The 26,160-nt window shown below is 40.0% G+C and overlaps 1 protein-coding gene and 2 long non-coding RNA genes across 4 annotated transcripts in view; 2 read left to right on the top strand and 1 right to left on the bottom strand.

Annotated features, from left to right (window-relative positions):
* synpra (synaptoporin a) overlaps nucleotides 1–20,338 on the bottom strand; it is a 31,293-nt gene extending 10,955 nt beyond the window's left edge. The window contains exons 1-2 of the mRNA XM_004545275.3: nucleotides 20,203–20,338; nucleotides 20,023–20,088 (exon numbers count right to left, since the gene is read on the bottom strand). Of these exons, the coding sequence (XP_004545332.3) occupies nucleotides 20,023–20,088; nucleotides 20,203–20,220 (84 nt within the window). The 5' untranslated portion in view covers nucleotides 20,221–20,338. The remainder of the gene's footprint in view (nucleotides 1–20,022; nucleotides 20,089–20,202) is intronic.
* On the top strand, nucleotides 1,212–15,905 carry LOC143418738 (uncharacterized). Its single transcript, XR_013098752.1, has 3 exons — nucleotides 1,212–1,596; nucleotides 3,636–3,778; nucleotides 15,736–15,905. It is a non-coding gene; the product is annotated as an uncharacterized LOC143418738 (long non-coding RNA).
* Nucleotides 6,121–8,400, top strand: LOC112435404 (uncharacterized). 2 transcript variants are annotated; one of them, XR_013098750.1, is made up of 4 exons: nucleotides 6,121–6,216; nucleotides 7,131–7,279; nucleotides 7,981–8,145; nucleotides 8,223–8,400. It is a non-coding gene; the product is annotated as an uncharacterized LOC112435404 (long non-coding RNA). The 2 variants fall into 2 exon arrangements; XR_013098751.1 differs by lacking the exon at nucleotides 6,121–6,216 and adding an exon at nucleotides 6,231–7,008.
* Nucleotides 20,339–26,160: the final 5,822 nt, after the last annotated feature.

Consider the following 26,160-nt stretch of genomic DNA (forward strand, 5'->3'; position numbering starts at 1 on the left):
CCCTCTGATGTGTATAAAAGTCTTCTCTTCACTGCAGCCTTTGGTGGATTGTCTGTTTTGTTGTTATCCCTGTGTCGGACATGCTTGTTTAAGGCAAAAGAGTCAAGTGATAGCTGACTTGCAGAAGGCAATATGCAAATTGTGCTTTTCAGAGCAAGCGAGGAAATACAAAAGAGCGGCATCCAGGTCTGTTCAATGACTGAGTGACTGACTGACTGAGTTTTCAGTTCAATATCCAAAGTGTTATCCCTGTTATGTTATCCTGAAAAACACATTATCATTTGTTTAAAAAAGCGGCCATTGCCATGGTGGTGTGAATGATATTCCATTTGCAATAGCTAACATTAAATAAACCACTGACTGTAGAAAGCTTTCTACTATCATTTATATAAATGTATTGATATAAATGTACACCAACATAATGTATCTAATGTTATACCTTTATACCTGTCAACAGACGTTAACATGTTTACGAATAACAAGTATACTGGATCATCTTTTTCTGGTAGCAAATTTGATGTCGAGAATTCCGTTATTTTAATGGTATTGGTATTTACTACATTTCTAGTATGCTGACATCCCTGATGAAAACCATCAATAGATTCAATGAAATTGCAGAAAAGTGAAGTTATTCTCCAAGTTTCCCTAGTTGTATAATCTGATCTTTAAGGCTAAGTGGCAACAGTGAGCTCACAGGGGCATAAATGCACAATACTAGATGCTGCTTTGCCAAGCTAATCAGGGTCACAAAGGACCCAGCTTGGTTTGGCAGGTTCAGGTGAACCGAGATTACAGCCAGATGATAAACAGGGGACTCCAATTTCCACTTGCAGCCTCAGGCCTCAGGTGATGGCTGACTGCTGCTTACCTAGCTGTCATGGTGCACAGCTGCAACCTCTCTTGGAAATCCCTCCACTGAAGTGTTTGTTAGTGCATCACTGTCTTTAGCTTTGTTCTGTTCTGAAATTTGCCGGCCTATAAACAAACATGCCCCCCCCCCAAAAAAACAACAACAACCAAACAAACAAACACACGTTTAACTAATGTACATGTGCTGCTTAATCATATGCACCTCAAAGTGTTGACAGATATTGTACTTGCTGAGTAGCGTATGTGCATTTCTGGGTAAACAAACAGTAGAAAAAACAAGTGACCAGGGGAGAGACAGAGTAAATGCTCCATCGTAATTATCAAAGACAGCCCCAGATAAACATCACTCTCTGCCTGTCTCTCTGCTTGTGTATATACGTACTCCTACAGCTGCCTCCCCTGCTTGTGATTTTCAGCTCGGGTTTAGCCCCTCTCATTTCTGGCTGGGGCCTTTGAACAGGAGAGCGTGGCATTGTGGAAGTAGGGTGGATGCTAAGCCTCGCGCTCCCATGTGTTTATCTGCCTCTCCCAGCTGGGCTCCTCAGGGAACAAGAGATAGAGAGAAGGGGAATGAGAGAGGAGGGGAGAGAGGGAAAGCAAAAAGGGAGAGACGGATACAAAGAGAAGAAGAGAGAAAAGCCAGGGCGCCGGAATGAAACCCGCCTGCAATGCAAACAAAGCCTTTAAACATCTCCGTGTTTGCCGCCATCTCCTCTACCCAAAAAGGTACTGAAAAGCACTAATGTGAATATTTTAATTTGCATTCAAACCAGTGTTAAGACATATTTGCACTTCAAATAAGAATTAAGAAAAAGCAACTGTGATATTATCTACAGTTTTAAACGAGCGGTAGTGGATAAGAGTGCAATGGTTTTGTCTGAGAGTGTAGCTCGAGCAGTGTTGGGGGCTTAAATGGAGATGTGAGCAAGCACTGTGAAGGAGCGTAGGCTGGCTGAGGATTATGAAACTGATACACTGGCTTCAGGCTTGACCACCAGCAATTCGACCCACTGTCCAGTAGACACACTCTCCGTTGTGAAAAACAGGAAAATAACTAGGGAGCAGCAAAAAGATGAACCAAACATGCAACGAAATCAGGGGTGGATAATATTTTAAAGAATGGTATCTGTGGATGCAAATGAAAAAAATGAGGAGAATCACGTGAGAAAATGGAGGAGCTGCTTCAACACAAGGACCTGATAAGAGCGGCAGAGGAAGTGACACTGAGTGGGGGAGGATCGGATCGGAAAAATGAGCTGAAACATGAGTTCGCTGATGAGCTGCACTTGACATTTTCACAAACCTCGGCACAGATGCAACACATACAGTAATACACAATCCACCTGCTCCATTCAAGTCAATAGGAGTCGGTGCAGTGTAAAGTGGCTGCCTCAGGAGGAGGAAAAACGAAATGATGAAATAAAATACAGTGGAGTTTGGGTTCAAAGTCGGGACAGTTTGATACGTCCTAAGAGTACAGTAAAAACGTCTTAAGCCACCACTCATTTCTTGAAATTTTGCTTTCAAGCAGCCAGACTTTATTTTTAAAGTAGTCTTGAACAGTAATTCTCTAAGACAGCGGTCCCCAACCTTTCTTGCGACAGGGACCGGTTTATGTCCGACAATATTTTCAGGCCTTTAAGATGTCGCAGATAAATACAACAAAATAAAACCAGTACCAAAAAAAGAAGATTTATTCATAACGGGAAAAGGCCCAGGGAAACTGAGTTAACGATAAAAATGATAAAAACCCTGAAAACCATAAATTTCACACATGAGCCTCAACTCTCATGGCCCGGTACCAAATGATTTACGGACCAGTGGGTTGGTGGGTTGGGAGGTTGGGGAGCGCTGCTCCTCTAAGATATCATAAGAACTTTCAAAATCTTTCTTTGGGGGCTTTTTCCACTTATTTTTAGTCCAGTGCTGGAAGCCATGTCCTTAAGAAAAAAGAAATAGTCCACCAAAGACCTGACAGAACCTGAAAAATGCATCTGGCCCTCCATTTACAGAAGTAGTCTTAGTTGTAGGGTGGCTGTCGAAAAGAAAAGGAAACGGAATTTTTTTTGGTTCAAATCATTGTAACTATGTGCAGAGAATGCCAGGAGAAAGATACAACAGTGAGTGTCTACAGCCATCTGTGAAACACAGTGGAGGCTGCATTTCAGCCAGTGGTGTTGGAAATCTTATCAAAATTGATGGAATTATGAACACGGAAGTCCAATTTTAATCCAACACGATACACCTTATGGAAAGCATGTGATTTGAAATGAAATGGAACAGTTTCCATCATGGATAAGCGTCCCCAGAGCCCAGACCTCAACATTATTGAAGTGTTAGATCATGTTGACAGAGCACCAAACAAAGGCAGTCAACATCCAAAGAAGAGCTTTGAATGTCCTTCGAGAAGCCTGCAGAACTATCCCTGAAGACTACTTTAAGAAATAAGAAGAAAGTTTGCCTAAGAGATTTCAGTATTATATTTTATATTTCAATCATAGAAATGTATCTGGGACAAATATAACACTTTCAAATGAAAGTTATACTTCTCACTAATAATATCATTTGCTTATCTTTGAGTCAAACCAAAGTTAGCCTCATCCATGTAAACAAAACAGCATGTGCAAATGAATAGCCAATTGCTTATGTGACAAGTTTCCTTGAAAGTTATTCCCAGTGGCGTTAGCTAGTTCAGCTATCGTTCAGCTAGCTAGTACAAAAGCTAGTTCAGCTAATGTATCTAATGGTTTTTCCTTTAAATATAGTTGGAAAAATGTACTGGATCAAAGACCATTTGAAGAGATGGCAGCAAAAATGTTTTGGATCTGAGAGCTGAAACACCAATTACATCGTGTAATCTGTTCCAGAATGTCCCAGACAATCAGGAAGTCTCCAAATCTATCCACAGGTCTGACTTTCTCATCTGTTTTCTATTTTCTGTGTATTTATACAGTATTTCCAGTTATTTAGAACTCCATGTCTGCATGTGCATGGTTCCACATGTGACTCCAAATTAGCATAATCGCTCCATGCGCATGTGTGTCAGAGTGTTTGCCTAGATGGGTCTAGATGTGAGCATGCAATGTGTATCTATGTTAACACAGAGTAAAAATATCTCACTCTCTCCAGTCAGGCAGAAGCATTGGTTAGCATCTACGCACACACCAACACAAACACACATACTTTCACTTGCTCTCAGTACTGCAGTTTGCCAGTGTGCAAACATGAGCAATTTTATGGCAGCTAGTTAAGTACAAAACAAAATTACAAAGATGTAACAAAAATAGAAGCACATTTGAGGAAGCAGACAGACACATATGTGAACTTTTACGCAACACTTGATGATGGCTATCACTCAAAATGACATTTCAGTGCAAAAAGGTAACATAAATCTAATTTTTCTGATTTATTTGTTTTTAATTTGCAACAAAGACTCTCTCTCTCTAATAAGACTTTTCGGTTGATGGCACTGATGTGTGACTTGAGCACTATAAATGCTGCAGAGCAGAGCTGAATGTTTTCTATCACATTACATACATACATGCTTTTTTCTACCAACAGAAACACACGTGATTATACTTCATTTATTGTGATTTTCACAACTGCATTACAAAAAAGACCCACCTTCTTCACTTACTAAGGATCAGGTCACACTAAGAAGCAAAGACTGCAAGCCCTCAGTGAATCACTGTCTGATCTTCAATAGCAGCACCACAGAACAAAATCAGTAGCTCATTTAGCAGTGGCCGATCCCCCTCCTGCACAGGGAGTGCTTTGTGCCAACCACAGATCCACCCAGATTCATCTTTCTTTTTATCTCTCTCCTCTCCGGCTCTGTAAGCTTGACTGACCACAAGAAAATTTCTTTTTTTTTTTTAACAATGTCTCTTCGTGGTGTTCTTCGTGTCTCTCCATGGCTACTCAGTCAGGTGATCAACTGGTACCTGGTGCCGTATCCTAGGGCGACACTTACTGTCCCTTTGAAAACGGGGTTGCCCAATGAAAATGTATCATAAACCCACAGTTTGATTCTGTCTTCAAATATTATGGTAGCCCTATATGATTAAAGTGAGTAGGACCAGGGATTACAACCTTATGAAACTGACTTCTTCAAAGTATCCAATTACACTACAAGGCAGAGATGTTTTCAATGGCCATACTTCATGGCACAGAGAAAAGCCTGTTGGGGGAAATAAGGGTCAGACAATCAATCAGTGCAAACCTTGTGACCTATTAGGGCAAGAAGAACATATATTTATATGTGTATGTGGGCGTATAAAAATGTAGTTTAATTAATCAGGATTTGGATTTGAAGTCATATTGTCCAGCCTTAACACATGTAGTTAGCTCCTAACAACTGTAATGGCAGCTTCTTTGTTAACGTTATTCCCCTCTGAGGGGTTAGGACAACACTATACCCAACAACAAACAGAGTAACATGCAGAGTTAGACCCACACTCAGAAAAATTATGGTTCTTAAATGGTTCTTCAGATGTCTTCATGGTTCTTTAAAGAACCATCATACGTCAAAGAACCTTTTTATTTTGTGGATGGTTCTTCAGCTATTACAAATGGTTCTTTAAAGAACAAAAGGTTCTTCATCCTTAGCAATCTAAGTTTGATGGTGTAAATGGCATAAATATTTATTCACTATAATGAGGCTGTGAATTATACTGTGTGTTTTCTTTGTGTGCATGTGTGTGCGAAGGGGAAGGGCGGGATACCTGGCAATTACCCTTTAAGAGAAGATGGTAGGAAACTGAATATTCAAATAAAAGTTAGAAATATTTGCAAACAGTAGACACAATACACACATTCAAATACTGTACTTTAGTTTTAAATTTTAATAAAGCATTACTATTTTCTACTCCAAGGCATTACTTTTGAGATTATTATATATTTTTGAAAATATAGCATAATGATAATACTAGTTATTGTAAACTTTACAAACCACCCAGCAGTATGTAAAGTCAAATTATAAAATACAAGTAAATAACAATTGCAGAACAGAATGTCAGTGTAATGGACACAGACTTCGTTTTGACAAAGCACAGCTTAGGTAAATGATCTGAGTAGTTGTTCATCACTGAGCAATTTGTTAATATGTGTTTCGAGCCAAATAAATGACAGGGAGAGAGAGAGTGACGTCAGAACACGTCATACTATAACCTCCCGGGAGCGGACGGAGGGGGTCAGTCGTTGGGATGCGCATGCGCAGACAGAGTGTGCGAGCGGCGGGCCTTGACCTTCGGGAAAAAAAACTCACGGACGGTGACAGCGAAACAGATAACAGTCTTCAGTACCTGCTGGACTTTGAAGCTCTGGATTCTGGGACTGTTGGAAAAGGTAAAACATTTTCATTAAAACCTTATTACTGTTTTGTTTTTGTTACTCGTCATTGTAGCTTGCTGTTAATGTTGTGCTAACAGTAGCGATTAGCTAGATACGTTAGCCGTTGAGGTCAACGCAATTTAGTATCCAACGGTTTTCCTAACAAAACCACTGTTATAATTAAGTGAAGCTGCTCCCAGCTAATTTGAACCTTTGGCTTCTAAAATATGTGGTTCAATTGCGTGCTGCGTACATAACCTAATGTCAGCTAGACCGAAATTAAAATTTAATATATTGTTAAAGTCACTAAAATGGCGCCTGAAGCCTGTTGTGACGTGAGCTCTGTGTCTGCTCTAGAAACTCTGAAATTCTGTAGATCTGAGCCGTACATTAAATACTCACATGAACCTGTACTTTGAATTCTGTATGAGCTGTATAAAGTACAGCTATGCATAAGAGTTTTGAATGAATAATTAGATTAGATAACTCTTCATTGTCTAATCGAATTATATAGAAATGAATAGAAATGTGACATGAGAAGGTGTGTCTTTGACTGTTCCTGCATAACTTAGTTTCGGACTAGTTGACAAGTTATGCTCCGGTCATTTGATGTTTCCAAGATAGATGTTCTTTTGTAATATAGTTAATTTTTTTGTATATTTCATTTATCCACCATCATACATACAAGCTAAGAAGAGGTCGTTATACTAACAAGAGGTATCAACGCTGGGCCAAAGTTCAGCACATGGTTAAAGTTTGTAATCCAGCCAGGGTGTAAATATCACTCAGCAGCCAGAGCTGAAGCAGGTAGCATCAACACATAAATCTACTCTACCCGGCTTAAATCACAAGACCACCTCTAACCAAAAAGCTGTAGATTTTTCTTGTTTGCACAAATTAATCCAGATTCACATTAACTGTGTTCACAGCTCCAACAAAATGAGGAAGAGGAGGGGGAGAAACACAATTAGGTTGAATTACAATTGGATGGAAGGCGAGGACAAGGAGAAGGAAGCTTAGGATGAGGAGGAAGAGAAGCAGCAGGAGCATCTTTAGGGATCCCTATGATGTCATTGAGGTTTGTTTCATTAATATGGTCCTCTCACAAAGAACGATGACTTGTTTTAGTTCACCTACTTCCTGTATTAAATAGTGATGTGCAACATGTTGTGAAAAACCATGGAGCAGGTACGTATAGTGCATCTGCAGGTAAATGAACATCAAATCTCTGAGACAGACTGAAATCTGTATATTTATCCCCCTTATGATAAAACCCATGTCAGCCATTGGTTTATGGACTTTGTATTTTGAAGCCTCAACATTTGCTTTATTGCTGTTGCTATGTTGGGACCATATTAGGATGAGGGATCAGAATCTGGAGTCATGCACGCTATTGTTTCATTTAGTGTGTATCCATAAGATTCGTACAGCAGATCCAAGTTGTGCCTTGAAAACAGGAAAGTCGTCTGCATAGAGGAGAACTGTAATAGCAGGCTTGTACAAAGTGAGGCTTTGTGCACTCGTTTTACTTCTGTCACCCTGTTTTGATGCAGATTTCACTTGAAATCAGGCAAGAACTGGACTTATTTTTTATAATGTGTTCTTGTGAATTGATTGTGTATCGCATATGTTTGATTTGACTTTCTGCAAGACAACAGTCGTCCACTGGCCAAAAAAGTTTTCCAAATACCTCCACTTGATCTAGCCTGCATTTAGAAAAGAATAGCAAAAAAAACCTGCACCTCCTGCTTCAGATGCAATTTGTGTTTCTGTGTTCAGAGGCAGCGGCGAGAGGGGAGACCTCGGCTCATCCAGCTGGAGAGCCTGACCAGGAGGAGTTGAACATTAACTCAGCTCTTCCAGGGCACCCTGCAGACTCGGCTGTTGGCATCGACGAGGGATGACGTGAACGCCAAACTGGAGTCCATCACAGGTCAACTGCAGGTATGCGAGTCAGACCTTCTGAGGAGGGTTTCACTTTTCTCTTCTTTATAATTGACTCTTTTCTCTATCTCTTTCAGCTCCTTGTCTCAGAGTGGGAGGGATTTGAAGCACAAAGGGAGGAACTTGTCGTTTGGTTGGCTGATATGGATATCCGCCTGAGTGAGGTTGACCAGCTGACAGGAAACACCAGTGAAAAACTGAAACAACTGCAGGTGTGGGCTTGTTTTGATATGACATATACAGGGAGTGCAGAATTATTAGGAGAGTTGTATTTTTGAGGAATAATTTTATTATTGAACAACAACCATGTTCTAAATGAACCCAAAAAACTCATTAATATCAAAGCTGAATGTTTTTGGAAGTAGTTTGTAGTTTGTTTTTAGTTTTAGCTATTTTAGGGGGATATCTGTGTGTGCAGGTGACTATTACTGTGCAGAATTATTAGGCAACTTAACAAAAAACAAATATATACCCATTTCAATTATTTATTTTTACCAGTGACACCAATATAACATCTCCACATTCACAAATATACATTTCTGACATTCAAAAACAAATCAGCGACCAATATAGCCACCTTTCTTTGCAAGGACACTCAAAAGCCTGCCATCCATGGATTCTGTCAGTGTTTTGATCTGTTCACCATCAACATTGCGTGCAGCAGCAACCACAGCCTCCCAGACACTGTTCAGAGAGGTGTACTGTTTTCCCTCCTTGTAAATCTCACATTTGATGATGGACCACAGGTTCTCAATGGGGTTCAGATCAGGTGAACAAGGAGGTCATGTCATTAGTTTTTCTTCTTTTATACCCTTTCTTGCCAGCCACGCTGTGGAGTACTTGGACGCGTGTGATGGAGCATTGTCCTGCATGAAAATCATGTTTTTCTTGAAGGATGCAGACTTCTTCCTGTACCACTGCTTGAAGAAGGTGTCTTCCAGAAACTGGCAGTAGGACTGGGAGTTGAGCTTGACTCCATCCTCAACCCGAAAAGGCCCCACAAGCTCATCTTTGATGATACCAGCCCAAACCAGTACTCCACCTCCACCTTGCTGGCGTCTGAGTCGGACTGGAGCTCTCTGCCCTTTACCAATCCAGCCACGGCCCATCCATCTGGCCCATCAAGACTCACTCTCATTTCATCAGTCCATAAAACCTTAGAAAAACCAGTCTTGAGATATTTCTTGGCCCAGTCTTGACGTTTCAGCTTGTGTGTCTTGTTCAGTGGTGGTCGTCTTTCAGCCTTTCTTACCTTGGCCATGTCTCTGAGTATTGCACACCTTGTGCTTTTGGGCACTCCAGTGATGTTGCAGCTCTGAAATATGGCCAAACTGGTGGCATGTGGCATCTTGGCAGCTGCACGCTTGACTTTTCTCAGTTCATGGGCAGTTATTTTGCGCCTTGGTTTTTCCACACGCTTCTTGCGACCCTGTTGACTATTTTGAATGAAACGCTTGATTGTTCGATGATCACGCTTCAGAAGCTTTGCAATTTTGAGACTGCTGCATCCCTCTGCAAGATATCTCACTATTTTTGACTTTTCTGAGCCTGTCAAGTCCTTCTTTTGACCCATTTTGCCAAAGGAAAGGACGTTGCCTAATAATTATGCACACCTGATATAGGGTGTTGATGTCATTAGACCACACCCCTTCTCATTACAGAGATGCACATCACCTAATATGCTTAATTGGTAGTAGGCTTTGGAGCCTATACAGCTTGGAGTAAGACAACATGCATGAAGAGGATGATGTGGACAAAATACTCATTTGCCTAATAATTCTGCACTCCCTGTATTTGATATGAAACATACGTCAGAGACATTATCCTATACTGGACTAACAAAGGACCATGAGTACAACATGAAACGTACATTACATGGCGTAATGCTAAAGTTCATTGATCATTTTAATCATAAACTTGTTGTTGAAATATTTTTACTGAACATTCAAACATCTGCTGATGAAAATGTGTTGATTTATTGGTCTGTTATGAAGCTATTGCTATTTCTAATGTGTTTTATCACTTTCTGATGTTTTATTAATTAAACAATACATGTATTGTTGTTATCTGTAGCTATAGTATTTATATATATTTATTTATAGTATAGCAAATATATTTAATTATTACTGTTTAAAACACTAATATGTGTCATGTATTAGTATTGATGTTGTGCTGAGGGTTAAAATGCCTTTTTGTAACTACAAAATGACAATAAACCATTAATATATGTCTATGCTGTGCTCGTATTTATTTTACCCTACTCAAATTCAATTTATGATGCATTTTATTTTGAAAGATTTAAAATGGTTTTTTTAAAGAACCACTCAAAAAAGGTCCTTCAAAATGGTTCTTTAAAGAACCATTTTTAAAAAGGTTCTTTGGAAAACCATTAAAGGTTCCCCAAAGAACCATTTCTTGATGGTTCTTTGGGGCACCTTTAAAGGTTCTTCAATGAACCACTGAAAGAAATGGTTCTTCAAAGAACCATTGGTGAAAGGTTCTTTGTGGCACCAAAAAAGGTTCTTCTATGGCATCAGTCTAAAGAACCACTTTTGGTTCCAGTTGGCACCTTTATTTTTCTGAGTGCATATAAGATTTTTTTAAAGATATTGATGATTGGTGATTTTAAAAAATCCAATATTCTCAGATATCAGGCAGTCATCACTTATAACAGGGTGTTTCTCTTGTCCTTTTGGATTTTCAGTTATCAGTTTTTATAAATGCAAATAATCACATATTGGAAAACAGCTAATATAAGCCTGCTGATAAACTTGGTGAGTCTCTAAAAACGCAAGCTCAATTTCAGCCTAGATTTATGAAACAAACAGCACCTCATAAGTGCCTGTGGCAGTGGTCTTCAGGTCGAACATGGTCAAAGGATAGATTATGAAGGTGGCCATAAGATTCAGCTGGACATTATAACAACCTACAAATGTAGGTTACAGGTGAAGATCAGTGCTAAAAACGATGGTGGGTCAGGTATCAGGAGAACAGAGGAAGAATTAGGCGTAGTTCAGTAGTTTATGGTTTGGCATACTGCACTGTTTAAAAGAACACTGGTACTCTACGTAAAATGTTAATTAAAGCAGTGGATCGGAAGTCTTAAATTAATATGTCACGTTAAAAATTAGACAACAAATCAAAAACTGTGAAATGTCATACTATCTTTTTTCAATTATATGCTAATTTTGGCTTCTGGCAACAGCATTAAAAAGACAAGCAATGCTGAAAAAAAAACTTGGTTGTACACAACTACTTTGTTTATTGTCATGAGGTCACTAATTACAAGGGAAGGAAAAACAGAGCATCCCAGAGAGGCAGAAGTTAGTCTTTATAATACAAAGTGGCTTTGTGACATTTGTATTCGTATACATACTGTCTCAGTACCTGTGATCTTACATGCACTGTGTGTGTGTGTGTGTGTGTGTGTGTGTGTGTGTGTGTGTGTGTGTGTGTGTGTGTGTGTGTGTGTGAAGTCATATTTGAACAGGCATGTCTGGCTACAGGAGACGACAGGTTAACCTTTTCCTGTCTGAGTCACAGATGGCAGACCACCTTCACAGGGTTAAAGAGTACAGCGGTCCAGCTCCGACCTGATGGGTTAGAAAAGGCCACATCATATCTAAAAGCTCCCCAAATCTTACAACCCAATGAGCTTTAATTAAGATCACTTCATAATTACAGTGTCTTTCAGATATAATCATACGTTGTAACGTTTTTTTTCTTATTCTTGTTTTGTTCTATGTGGATGTATCGGCACATGAAATATTCAGGTTAAACCTTTTCCCTATGAAATCTGTTTAATATTGAATTTGACAGAAGATGTTTCAAAACTAAAGATGAGATTTATAGTTTTATTTCCCAAAGTAAAAGCAAAACAAAACATTTTCTATAGATACCCTGATGGGGTCCTGCTTTAATCCCCATCACCACTGGGGGCCTGTACATAACTAAAGCATGTTCAGTTCTTTCAAATGATCTCTCCTAATTGAAATCAGGTGCTCGGGTATAGCTTCACTGACCAACATAAATAAAAGAGAAAAAAAAAACTTTAAAAAACCCCCTAATTTTGCATAACTACTTAATGCTAATGGTGCCAATCTTATGTCAACATATCAACACACATAAAAGTTAAGAAATTTTCACTCATTTCACTTCTCCAGAGAGTACACAGACCCAACAAAAGAGCAGTCCAGCTTGTTATCAGTCACTCTCTACTCCAATGAAAATGTCAGTCCCGTCTCACCTTTAAGTCCTCAGGCAAAATCTGGCCTACAAACTTTCACATTTAACCGCACTGTGGCTGTTATGGGCTAATGTTGGTCATCAGCTTATACAATTATCTGTGTGGAACCACTGAGTTTTCCATGCATACATTTCTTACTACTATATTATACATCATAATCCAAGTGGACACATTTTTTCTCGTAGCCTTGTGTCCCCTTGTCAAAAGCAACTGAGTTTTTTAGTGCTGAAAAACAGATCTTTGACCTGGCAAATCTCTAGTGATAACTGTCAGCAGCTGTCACCAATCTCACTCCATCTCACATTCATATATTTTCCTTTGAGGTATGTATGTATGTGTGTGTGTGTGTGTGTGTGTGTGTGTGTGTGTGTGGGGGGGGTGTGGGGGGGGGGGGGGGTGCTTTTACAATGTTACTTTGTGGAGACATACTCTCAAATCCTTACAATGTAAATTATTTGATTGTAATGTGAAAACGTTGAGTCTCCAGGGCATTCTTTGAGTTGCTGTAATGCTCTCTGAAATTACAGACACAGTGTGTGAGAGAACTTATGACCCTGCAAAAATGTTTCTGTCAAGGCCTTCCTTGTGACATATTACTGATGTGACAGGTCAACAAAGAATGAACGATTAGAGAAAAAGAGAGATACTGAAATGTGTGATGCATCTAATTTTGTCCCAACTCTGTTTAGTCACATGCGTTTTACTCATATGGGGATTTGCATTACAACATAAATCCTAGCTAATCTCAAGTGTTCAGTTGGCATCATCTGAAGATGAGAATTCTTACAATGGCCAGCACACTGTATATACATGACAGCTCAGACTCTGGGAATATCGCTGGTAAATTTGGCCTGTAAATTAGCAGATTTCCATTTAAAAAGTAATTATATGTAATAACCTCTATTTCCACCTTGCTGGTTTTGGCTTTTCAGCTGCAGTGCTGAAACAAACCAAGCACTGGCATTAACAATTAAACAAACACCAAAACTTGCTTTTTCTTGGTTTTTGGTATTAAATGTTAATATGAACAATCAAACCCCCAGACTGTGGTATGTTATCCTTTGCTACACTGCACTCAAGTCAGCATTGTCTCTTATAGCCAAATTCAGCTTTTTGACAGTTCAACAATTAAATTTATGTTGGCTGGTTTCAGATAAATATTGTACCGTTTATCTATAATCCATCTGCTGTAGAATACCTCCCTCCTTTTAGTACTACTACTTTATTTACATGTTGTCATGGTTTCTGTTGTACAGGGTGTGTCCAAACAACACAATTTCATTGCAAAACATGTAACAAACATGCCGTGCCACCATTTCTGCATGTGTGTCTGTTGGGTCTGTGTTTCCACAGGTCCCGCTAGTTTAGAGACTTTTTCGTCATGAAGAACGAAAATAAGTATTTGGTCAATAACAAAAATACAACTCAATACTTTGTAACATAACCTTTGTTGGCAATAACAGAGGTCAAACGTTTACTATAGGTCTTTACCAGGTTTGCACACACAGTAGCTGGTATTTTGGCCCATTCCTCCATGCAGATCTTCTCGAGAGCAGTGATGTTTTGGGGCTGTCGCCGAGCAACACGGACTTTCAACTCCCGCCACAGATTTTCTATGGGGTTGAGGTCTGGAGACTGGCTAGGCCACTCCAGGACTTTCAAATGCTTCTTACGGAGCCACTCCTTTGTTGCCCGGGCGGTGTGTTTTGGATCATTGTCATGTTGGAAGACCCAGCCTCGTTTCATCTTCAAAGTTCTCACTGATGGAAGGAGGTTTTGGCTCAAAATCTCACGATACATGGCCCCATTCATTCTGTCCTTAACACGGATCAGTCGTCCTGTCCCCTTGGCAGAAAAACAGCCCCATAGCATGATGTTTCCACCCCCGTGCTCCACAGTAGGTATGGTGTTCTTGGGATGCAACTCAGTATTCTTCTTCCTCCAAACACGACGAGTTGAGTTTATACCAAAAAGTTCTACTTTGGTTTCATCTGACCACATGACATTCTCCCAATCCTCTGCTGTATCATCCATGTGCTCTCTGGCAAACTTCAGACGGGCCTGGACATGCACTGGCTTCAGCAGCGGAACACGTCTGGCACTGCGGGATTTGATTCCCTGCCGTTGTAGTGTGTTACTGTCAGTGCGCCCCAGGGTGGCTGTGGCTACAATGTAGCTTACCATCACCAGTGTGTGAATGTGTGCGTGAATGGGTGGATGACTGGATATGTAAAGCGCTTTGGGGTCCTTAGGGACTAGAAAAGCGCTATATAAATACAGGCCATTTACAGGCCATTTACTGATGGTGACCTTTGTTACTTTGGTCCCAGCTCTCTGCAGGTCATTCACCAGGTCCCCCCGTGTGGTTCTGGGATCTTTGCTCACCGTTCTCATGATCATTTTGACCCCACGGGATGAGATCTTGCGTGGAGCCCCAGATCGAGGGAGATTATCAGTGGTCTTGTATGTCTTCCATTTTCTGATGATTGCTCCCACAGTTGATTTTTTCACACCAAGCTGCTTGCCTATTGTAGATTCACTCTTCCCAGTCTGGTGCAGGTCTACAATACTTTTCCTGGTGTCCTTCGAAAGCTCTTTGGTCTTGGCCATGGCGGAGTTTGGAGTCTGACTGTTTGAGGCTGTGGACAGGTGTCTTTTATACAGATGATGAGTTCAAACAGGTGCCATTCATACAGGTAACGAGTGGGGGACAGAAAAGCTTCTTACAGAAGACGTTACAGGTCTGTGAGAGCCAGAGATTTTCCTTGTTTGAGGTGACCAAATACTTATTTTCCACCCTGATTTACGAATAAATTCTTTACAAATCCTACCATGTGGATTCATGGATTTTTTTTTCACATTCTGTCTCTCACAGTTGAAGTGTACCTCTGGTGCAAATTACTGACCTCTGTCATTATTTTAAGTGGGGGAACTTGCACAATCGGTGGCTGACTAAATACTTTTTTGCCCCACTGTATGTACTAATTATCACTTACAGTATGTTTACCTTAAGCAACCTGTTATTTGTCAGTCTTCCTCTATGCTGTATTATTATTATTATTATTTTACATAAAGATACTCGGAAATATGCAAGTAATTAAATTCATCTCCAGCTCTGACAAAGGAATCAACAGTTTTGACCCAATGTGATGTATATGTGCCTTAATTATCAGTGGTTATTACTATTAAATTACATAAGTAAGATAATGACTTTTAGTTAATTAAGCTTGAAAATCATGCCCACTTTTTTCAAGAATTTTATGTGCTGTATTTTATTTTTTAACAAACACTGATTCCACATGCACCTATTTCTTATTTTTCTCTTCTTGTTTCCTTTTTTTAAGTTCCTCTGTCACGGCCAGGCGGATCAGCTGCACGCTGATCAGCCCTCTCTGTTTCTCTTCCTCTTCTCTCTCGCCGGGGCGGAACTCACTGTGGGTTCATGCCCTTGGCCCACGCCCTCGGGAGATGAGACCCAGGTGTCTCATTAAGGGGAGCAGCATTTAAGCCAGGAGGTGACTGCTGTTCGTCACTGGATCGTTGTCTACCACGCGTTAGTAAAGTCAAAGCTACAGCAAGTTTAGTGAAGAGTGTTTTCCTCTGTGCATCGTCCTTAACCCTGTCTCCCTGTCTACAGAACCTCTTGGATTTTTCCCCGTGTGTTTCCCGTGTGGCAGTGTTGGAGTGTGAACCTGTGATCGTGTGAGTGGATATTCTGAAGAACGTATGCTTTCCCTTGGACTTCCCTGGAGACCCCTTCTTCCCCCACTCAGCTGTATATAACACCCCCCTGCACATTCTTGTATATACACCTGGTGACTTGTAAATAAACTCTTCTTGTAAGCATCAGTACCGGAGTCCTGCGCTTGAGTCCTCCTTCCAACCGTAACATCCTCTTTTTGTGTCATCCAGTTTTTTCAGTGTAGGTTTTAGCTTTTACTGTTTTATTTTGAAGGTACTCTGTTGTATACTTTTCACTTCCTCTCTTTGACATCGTGCTTGTTCTGGTCATGAGAGAAGCTGGAATTCAAAAGCTCAAATTTAGCTGTAAATGAAATTTTCTCGTCAAAAATTGTGTTGTATATTAAAAATGATTTTTTTTAAAGAAGAAAATGACCTTATTGTGAATAAAGTACTTGAAAGTGGTGGAGTGTTGAGCCAACTGTAACATAAAAATGAGATCCAAAGTGCCTTGAGGCGACTGTTGTTGTGATTTGGCGCTATATAAATAAAAGTGAATTGAATTGAATTGTTCTCTTCCTGCGTGCGCACACACACACACACACACACACACACACACACACACACACACACACACACACACACACACACACACACACACACACACACGCACGCACACACATGTGCACTGACCACTCAAGGCAAACTAAACTGCCTACTGTAAGGTACTAATGATGGCATCATAGAACAGTGGGTCAGTCAATGTTTTTGGATGAGAGGACAATCCTTCTTAATAATTTAGAATCATGCTGCAGGCTACTCATCAGCATGAGTCTACAGTAAAGGAAACCAATGAGTTAACAGAATACTGGTAAAACTGCTCTGTGTTCAGTGGCACAACAACCCATCGACGCTTCAGTGCGTTGCAAAACACACATTTACCATTTACATCATGTGCTCAAGCAACTGTACAATTTTGCTCTCTCTTGGCATCCTCTCGTCTCTCCACCAAATGCATACACATAAGCATGAAGACGCACACAGTGAAGAGTTTGAGCACATCTCAAAGGACAGCTTCTGCATGAGTTGGTCCACGGTGGAGAGGAGGGGACCTTACAGCTGTTTGGAGCAGAATATGCCAGCCCCTGACAGTGTGCCAAACGGGCCAAGAGCCTGCATGCACAGACGCACACAGAGTGGTAAAACCATCCTGAAGCCATGACTGATTATAAATGCTTAATCTTGTGCAGATCCAGCACAGACTAATAATATGGTAAACCTACGAGTATCCTGCAACTAAGGTTAACTTATCCTTTATACAACCCTCTATTTGTCAAAGGTTTATCATTCACTAAGTAAATGTCAATTTCTGCCCAGCAGAATGGCTTCAGTGCCTTGGGGTGTGTAAACAAATCAAAGTGACGCACATGTTTCTGCTGGTATCTTAAATAGTGTGGGAAGAAATTTAAAAGAAGCTTTTAGATGATGACGCATGATTATCAAACACAGAAAAGTACTGCGGTTGCCAATATTCTTGTGGTTTTGCAGATGCTTCCATGCTTCAACCTGAGGGCAAAAACAGCTCAGCATCCAGGAATTTCATGCTTACTGGACAATACTGCATCTAACGGGGTGCATTATCATATGTGGAAAACCAGAATTTACTTCCCATCTCAGACCTGCACTTAAAGCGAGCTTCAGTGTTACTACGTCCCTAACCTTAGCAAATGCTTTCAGTCACTCAACCCCAAACACACCCACAGTACTGTGGCCATAGACACTGCCTTTACATGACCTTAACATTGCAGTTGTTGAAAGTAAGACTTTAAGTACTTTGGTTACAGTTGTACACACACAAAAAAATCTTGGTTAACTGCTCAAATTCTATGCCTGGTGAGCATTACAGTGATTTGCAAAGACATGGAAATATTGAACAAACACGTTAAGGATGTGCATTTGTCTGCGCAAACATATAAATGGCTTCATTTCCACTGCACAGCTGCCTTAGCAGTTGCTGTTACAAATGCCAAGCATGACCAAGTAGCAACACCATAACAACAATGTGCTGGTCAGCTAAAATAATATAGTGTGATATCAGCACACTAAGAGGTTGAAAGGCATCCACAATGCACTATTTATTTATTTCCATGTGATAATACTCATCCCATTGTTTATACCTGTATAATCCAGTGATGCTGAGCAGCATCATGTCTCAGCTGGAAGTCACTTGGTGGGCGACAGTGGGAAACAGTCCCTGCAGGCTTCTCACTTCTTACATCCAACTGGGACCTCGGATAAATCGCTACTAGTTGCATATACTAGTTTACATATTTTGCAAATACAGTCACTATTTTCTTTAAAAATATGAGAATAAATACACTTAATTAAACAATACTTATATTTTTTGGTTACCATGATGTGGTGGCTTTTTTTATATTAAGACTTTCTCTGAGTAGTTGGAAAAGGGTGGCAAGATCTTTACACATTTATAAGGACTCCCTGCAGTACGATGAAAAACTTACTATGGGAATAAGACCTGGTGGTGAACTGTAGGTGCTGCAGAATAAATCAGAATACTCAGGTCATAATTTGAATTGTTTGCATGTTTATGAGCCCACTGGCCAACAGAAACACTGGAAAAACTGCCCTCAAAACAGCTCTCATGTGCTCAGCTAAAGAGAAAGAGAAAAAAAAAGGTGCAGGAGAGAAAAGGTCACTTTTATAATGTTGTCATGGGGTGTATGTGTGTGTGTATGTGTGTGAAATGCAAAGATTTACTGTGGCTTGCGTAAGATGGTTAATACATCTAAGCAAACATAACCAGGTAGCCAGTGGATCAATATGTCAGCATGTATGGATGCAACAAAAATGTGTGCAGTCATGCTCACAAAACAACACGTGATTCCTTCCACACACAGACACCCACACACGCAAACAGTTACACAAAGACCCACACGGGGAACTATGACAGTGCGCTATCTTCATCATACAGATGGTGCTTTGGCTCTGGCCCCCAAATATCACAGTTAGGTCACTACAAACAGCCGAAAGGGATGCACTTGAAAACTCACCTCACTGACAGACATCTGTGTTATCTCAGCTTAAGTGTCTCTTGAAAGTGAGTTTACTTTATTTGCATGCAAAAGAAAAACAGCTTGTATTTTATTTTTTTCTAGAGTGAAGACTGCTGCTCAAGGACTCTCTGCACTTTTGATGGCATTTGCAAAATTGAGAAAGACAAGCTTCCGCACGCACATATCCTATCTGAGCAAAAGCTGAATACCCTTATGGCTACAGTAATTTCTCCAAACTCACATCAAAGAAATTCACTTAATCCTTTTTTTCTCCTTTCTTTCTTTGTGGCTCTGGGCTTCACTGCACTGTACAACAAATAAAAGAAGCTACAACCGGCGCCTAGACAGAAAAGGGTAAAGCTTTAATTCAGTCAGAGCTAGGACACCCCATTGGTATTGTGGATTTCTGTTATATCATCTCACTTTGGGTAAAATGGGGCATTTTTTGTTTGTTTGGTTTTTTGCAGGGACTAGCGCAAAATGCACAGGGCTGGCACCAAGTAGGCATAATTGAAAAGATAGTGGTTTCCCCTGGCATGTAGTTCTCACGGAGCTATAAATCCTCACATAAACTTAAGCCTTTTAGTCACAGTGGAAAGCATCATAGCAGAGTAGATTGCGAGTAAGGTGTGGGAGACATGAAAAACAGCAGCATTCACACAGGAACACTTAACAAATGCGGTGAAGTTTAAGTTCCGTCCTACAGATGCAGGAATTTCTTCACAACCAGATGTTTACTGAGTGTAGAAAAATGTGGGCTTTAGCGATAAAGCTCACAAACCCTACATTATGTAACTAATCATGTTTTTTTTCTAATTGAAATGGCCAAAAGGGGGTTAATGTAAGTAGTGCAAAAAAAAAATGGATCCAACTCACCCATTCCAAAACACGGATAAATCCCAGAGGTAATTTAAGTACTTGAAACGTCCCCGCAGAAACGAGCTGCGCGAAGACAAGGCGGGAGAATAAAAAGATTCCAATTTCCATCATCAATTAAACACACACTGATCAGCTGAGCAGCAGTCAAACACATTCCTGTGGCTTTAATTTACTCACCTGGTTGGCGGTGTCCATTTCAAAATCAGGGTACTTTGGGCTCTTTTTGTTTTTGTTTTTCTACTAGCGTGAGTATATGAGCAACCGAGAACCGAGAACCAGGACCCGATTGATGCGTCTGTGGCGATAACAGTGAGGCGCTCTGAGCTCTGATTCCGAGTCCGACCGGAAAAAACCGACCCACAGTCGAGGATTTTTCTTTTCCTTTTGCCATGGAGACAAGCAGGGATTGGCCCCCGGAAAGAAGAGCGTTTCCTTTGTTTTTGTCATTGGCTGGAAGTTTATCGATATTTTTGCAAATTCCTCTCGATGTATGAATTTCCATTAATCGCGCATTAATGGGAATAAATTACAGCAAGGGCAGTGAACAAGCTGAAAGACGATTTTTCCTAAATAAATGAGCTAGTAGCAAAAAAAAAAAAAAAAAAAAAAAAGCTCTCTAGGTAAAGTCATTTTAAACTTTTATGGGACAAATCATCCACAGTTCATGAAATTAATTGACTTAAGAATACAGACAAACAACAAAACGCCAAAAAGTGCATTGTTAATGTATGCAGTAGTATTGTCAACTGACAAACCTGACATAATTAAAAGGTACACATTATTATTATTATTATTATTATTATTATTATTATTATTATTATTAGTAGTAGTAGTAGTAGTAGTAGTAGTATTAGTAGTAGTAGTAATAATAATAATAATAATAATAATATTAATTTCTACACCAGGTGCCACAGTTCTTAAAGTGATGTGAAGTTTTCAGTTACTCAAGCTACCATCTACCATGAGCATGGTTACCGCACTGCATTTATAAACTGAAGCCCAGCACAGATACAAATATCTGCTAATTAGTGCTAAGTAACAGACAAAATACCAGCCATGCCTTTGATGAGCTAAACAACACAGCAGCGCATTTTTTTGTGCTGCACTTATTTTCCTGTTACTGCTTTTAAAGACACCAATGGCACAAACATTGTTAAAATGTTCCACTTTACTTAGCTGAAATAGTGGCAGTGAGCAGACAGCAATTGTCCATAGCTCCGTGCGTCAGTACATTTGTCAAGCAAAGCACTCACTCCCCTAACTTTAAGTCTCACCCGCATCACTCTGAAATTAAAAAAAATAATAAGTTATACAATGTAGCATTGTTATGAAGGGAAATCCATGGAGACCCGGAGAGCTATTTTCTTGAACTAGACTGTAAACATACTTTTTAATACTTTTTTAATGCCAGCGTCAAGTGGCCAGTAGAGGAACTGCGGTTTTTGGCACTTCTGCATTGGCTTTATTTGTCACACATGGAGGTTGCTGCTTGGCTTTGAAATGCTGGTAGTTAACACCTGGATGTCTTATGCAATAGGCTAATTTTTTTCTAGGTCTAGCTTGATTTTAACTCCATGCCATCCATTTTCTTAAGTGCTGATACAGTTCAGGGTCATTGGGGGACTGGAGTCTGTCCCAGCTGTCTATAGGGGGAGACCAATATTAAGTGTGCCGGCACAGTAAAATTTCATGGTCTAACCTTTGAAGAGAAATGAAAAACTATAATGTCCTGAAACAAAACAAAATAAAAGCAAACAAATACAACTGTTTGCAGGTCCACTTGATATCTCCCAGACTTTGGAATAATTGTTCAGAAGCTGTAGTCCCATAAAATAAAGTCACATCACTTATCCACTGGAAACGTGACTCACTGTTTAGAGATTGTGGACATTATGTAATCCGAGATAACCAGGCACAAACCAGGGCATCATTCATGCGAGTTTTCTTTCATACGCGCGCATGCAGGTGACTTTGTGCGATTTCCTTCGGCTGTCTGAATGCCATTTTGTTCAACTCCATGAGAAGCTGGAGCAGTTTGTCATTAATGAGTTTGCCACAGCAGAGAGAGGGAAAAGTGAGGGAGAAAGCCAGAGTCCCCCTGCAGGCAAGATGATCGAGAGCAAGGGGGACTTCCCTGAGTCTGCTACACTGATGACATTTCCTTTAAAACCAAGTGCAAACTGCTCTGACAGCGTGGCTAATTTTACAACATCTCTTCTATCGTCCCTTCCCCTTTCATTTTCTCCCTCCACTGTCTCTTTCTCCCTCTTCTTCTCTCGCCAACATCCACATAGCTAAACACACACTCGCGCACACACACACTCTGCCTCAAGGGTTCTGTCCTTGCGATTGGGGAATCGCTGGATCTGATTGGCTAATATTCTCACCATAGGAAATCAAAAAAATCTGAACAAGAGGAATGAAGTCTCCCATGTGTACTTTATCCTTGTAGTTAAGATCTGTTTGATATAGCAAGCTAATGCTATGGGCTTTCATGAAGGCTTGCTATTTCACTGCAGAGTGTGTGATCACAGAATTATTACTTGGAACCATGGACTCTAGTTAAACAAAGACAGCAAGAGAGTCTCACATCAACAATTTGAGGCAGTTTCGGCAGTGTGATTTAACCCACAATGTACCTAGCTAACTACACTTTTTTACATTTACTATTTTTATTTTGCTACCATGTTTCAACAAAGTATCTGATTACATGAGCAGCTAAATAATCTTTATTGTTCTTAATGTTAGTATTTAATGAAATATAATATAACAGATCTGCAGGAAAAAAGGATGCTATTGCTTTCTATTGTGGTTTAATCTGTCAAGGACAAAAACGTATAGAAAATTCTGCATCAAGCCTTGAAATCGTAGCTTTCCTACTTTGGTTAAGCCTGGATTGGTGGCATGGTGGTTAGCGCTGTTGCCTCACAGCAAGAATGTCTTGGGTTCAAATCCACAATTTGGCTAGTTTGCACTGGTTTCTCTCTGGGTATTCTGATTTCCTCCCACAGTTAAAAGTCCTGCAGTTGTTAGAGTTAAGTTAGGTTAATTGGTGATTCTAAACTACCCATGAATCTAAGTGCAAGTGGTTTTTGTCTCTATGTGATAGACTGGTGAGCTGTACAGGGTTTACTCTGCCTTGTAACCTATCACTTCTGGGTTATGCCCCAGCCCCCCTGCAAAGATAGGAGGATGGTAGTTGTTCAATAGATCCATTCAATTCTCATGTTAACCAGACTATAAACTTTGTTGAACATTATGTAATATAAAGACAACATGTAGTAATTAAGTGACCAAGAAGTACTGGGCTAAAAGTTATTGAATAGTGTTGAAATAAAATGACAAAATTGCGAAGGATTAAAATATTCCAAGAGCTCACTTTACTTCATCTAAACATGTTTCAATATGAAAAAGTTGTGTTGATTTAACTCAGTTGTTTAAGTTTCTGCCAAAGCAAAACAGTTGTGTGCAACCAATGTCCATTATTGAATTAAGTAAATAAAGTAAATTTTTTCAGTGTAGGATTCCAGTCTGGTACAACATAGGATAATTTGGAAAGATTTAGGAAAAGACCATAGGGTTAGGGATGGATATTGATAAGATTTACCAATTCCATTTCCATTATTGATATCACTTATCGAATTGATTATTTATCAAGTATTTTTTAGATTCTCATCGGCTCTTTGAGATTAACCACTAGTGCTAAGCAGAAATAAAAAAAATTACATTCATGCAAATTAATTGTATGCTTTGGGTCAAATGTTTGTGCTTGTTTGCTGAGGTATTTCTCCTCTTTGTTGTGATCATTACTCAAAAAATAGCTGAAACACATTCATAATCATCATTTAACAATATAAATCTGAGAAATTGCCAACACTTTCATCCTGGGTTCTTGACTAGTTTAGCATTAGCATGCTCTCTGTGGATGCTTGCAAAGAACCAAAGTTGTGTTAGCAGCACAATGCGGTTGTCTCTGCCCTGGATGCAGTTTTCCACTTTACTGTTTATCTCGTCCTTTTGTGCAGTAAAAATAAATGTCCATATCCATTAGACTGCGTTGCTATTTTCCTCCTTGGACATGCAACCTGAAATCAGCTGATTGTAGCGCGAGTGCAAGAACCGATAGGTAGGATCGATAGGCAGGCAGACTAACAATTCCAAGGAATTGGACTACTGGGAACCAATTCTTTACAAGAACCGGTTCTTGATTCCCACCCCTAGTTAAGGTTGAAACAGACCTTTGTAAAACCATTACATTACAGCCTTCACATACAGAAAAGGAGTGACACAATAGCAGCAATATCAATAAATATATATTTTAAGTTAGAAGTATTTGGAAATTTCACCATCAAATGTATTATGGGATAACATACATGGCTTGTTTGGAACAACTGCCAAGAGAAAGTCTCTTCTCAAACCAACAAACAAAAAAACATGGCAGCACGTCTTGCAAAGTTGCATGTGCACAAACCACAAGACTTTTGAAAGAATGTCATTTGGACAGAGAAGACCAAAGTGGTGATGTTTGACTGCAAAAAGAAGCATATTTAGGGAAACCCAAGCAGTGGTAGAGGGGCAGGGGAGGAGCTACAGGGGGGCATGGGGCAGCAACTGCAATTGCCCCCCAGCTCTTATGCATATGTTAAATACATAAACAGATACAAAAAATTTTTTTGTGGAGGGTTCTCCCTCCACAGAGTTTTTCCTTCCCACTGTTGCCAAGTGCTTGAACATATGGGGGTCGTTGGTTTGTTGTTGTTTTCTCTGTATAATTGCAGTTACTTTAAAATATTAAGTACCTTAAGGTGTGTGCTGTTGTGATTTGGTGCTATATAAATAGAGTGAATAATGAAACTGTGTAGTACCATGTGACACTGTTGGATTTACTTAATTGGAAGGCCTGGTAAGGACTAGATGATATTTAATTCAGTCCTTATAGTGTATTCTCTTTTTTCACAAAACTGTTTTGCTGTCTTGCTACAGTAATATGAAAGATATTGCCATATTAGGCCACAGCTGCTGAGATTAGCTCCGCAAAGCACAAAGACAAACTGTCTAAGGTAAATAAATTCATAAACGGACGCCCCTGAAATTCACCACTAAGCAACATATATCTCAAGTATATGTATTTATTGTAAGTGTTTGTGCTCAGCTTATATCTCAAGCTTTCTCACCCTGATTACTATACAGAATCTTCTGGTAAATGTGTTTGGGTTTTTTTTTTTTAATGTGAAACAACTTCTCTATTCTCATCAACTGGAGCAGACATTTTGACCTGCCTGGAACGGTTCAGTCTTCTTGAAGCTCTAGTTACTGACAGCACACCCATGTTGAAGAACTGCTGCTGTCTTTAAACATGCAGGGACACAACAACCTACAAATAGACACACAGTACCCGAGGGGATCCCAGATGTAGCCAATCATCTCTCAATTTTCTCACAGCATGTCACTGTAATATTTGGAATAGAGTTACAAATTAGAACTGGTAGCATTAGCGTGGACAACCAGCCACATGGTTGGCTATAAAATCAGCTCTTCATTCCTTCCCATCGTGAGCTTTACTGTATGTGTGCTGAAACAACCTCATTTCATTGCCTGAGGGGGGAAAACAAAGAATAACCTGTCACACACACTGACAGGTGTCTAAACGCATCTTAGGAAACTGGAAGTATATTGTGCAGACCCAGAGAGAAAACACACCTGGGTACAGTAGCTAAAGGCCAGCGTGTGTGTATTTAGTGTGTGTGGGTGTGTGTGCCAGAGAAAGCAGGACATGGAGGAAGATAATGATTGTAGAGAAAGAATTGGGGGTATGACAGCATAAATGTGAAATGGCATATCCACAGTGTGCATTTAACTACAAACCTCCTTGAACAAGTGAGTGAGTTAAAACCACAGACTGCACATTTCTGTACACATTTGATGGTTACAGCACCACTTAACAGGTGACCCTGACAACTTCACATTAATCTGGTAGCACTGTGTGCATCGGTCTGTGCTATGATAACGCCTGTGTAGTTATGTATTGGCCGGATTGGAGTGAAACGGATGGAGCTAAGCAGGTAGCTGCTGTCTGAGGAGAAGAGAAAAGCAGTGCGAAACAGCAGAGAGAAGCAGCAAAGCAACAGTAGGAAC

This window comes from Maylandia zebra, linkage group LG5 (genome assembly GCF_041146795.1).
Source record: "Maylandia zebra isolate NMK-2024a linkage group LG5, Mzebra_GT3a, whole genome shotgun sequence".
Taxonomy (NCBI): Eukaryota; Metazoa; Chordata; class Actinopteri; order Cichliformes; family Cichlidae; genus Maylandia; species Maylandia zebra.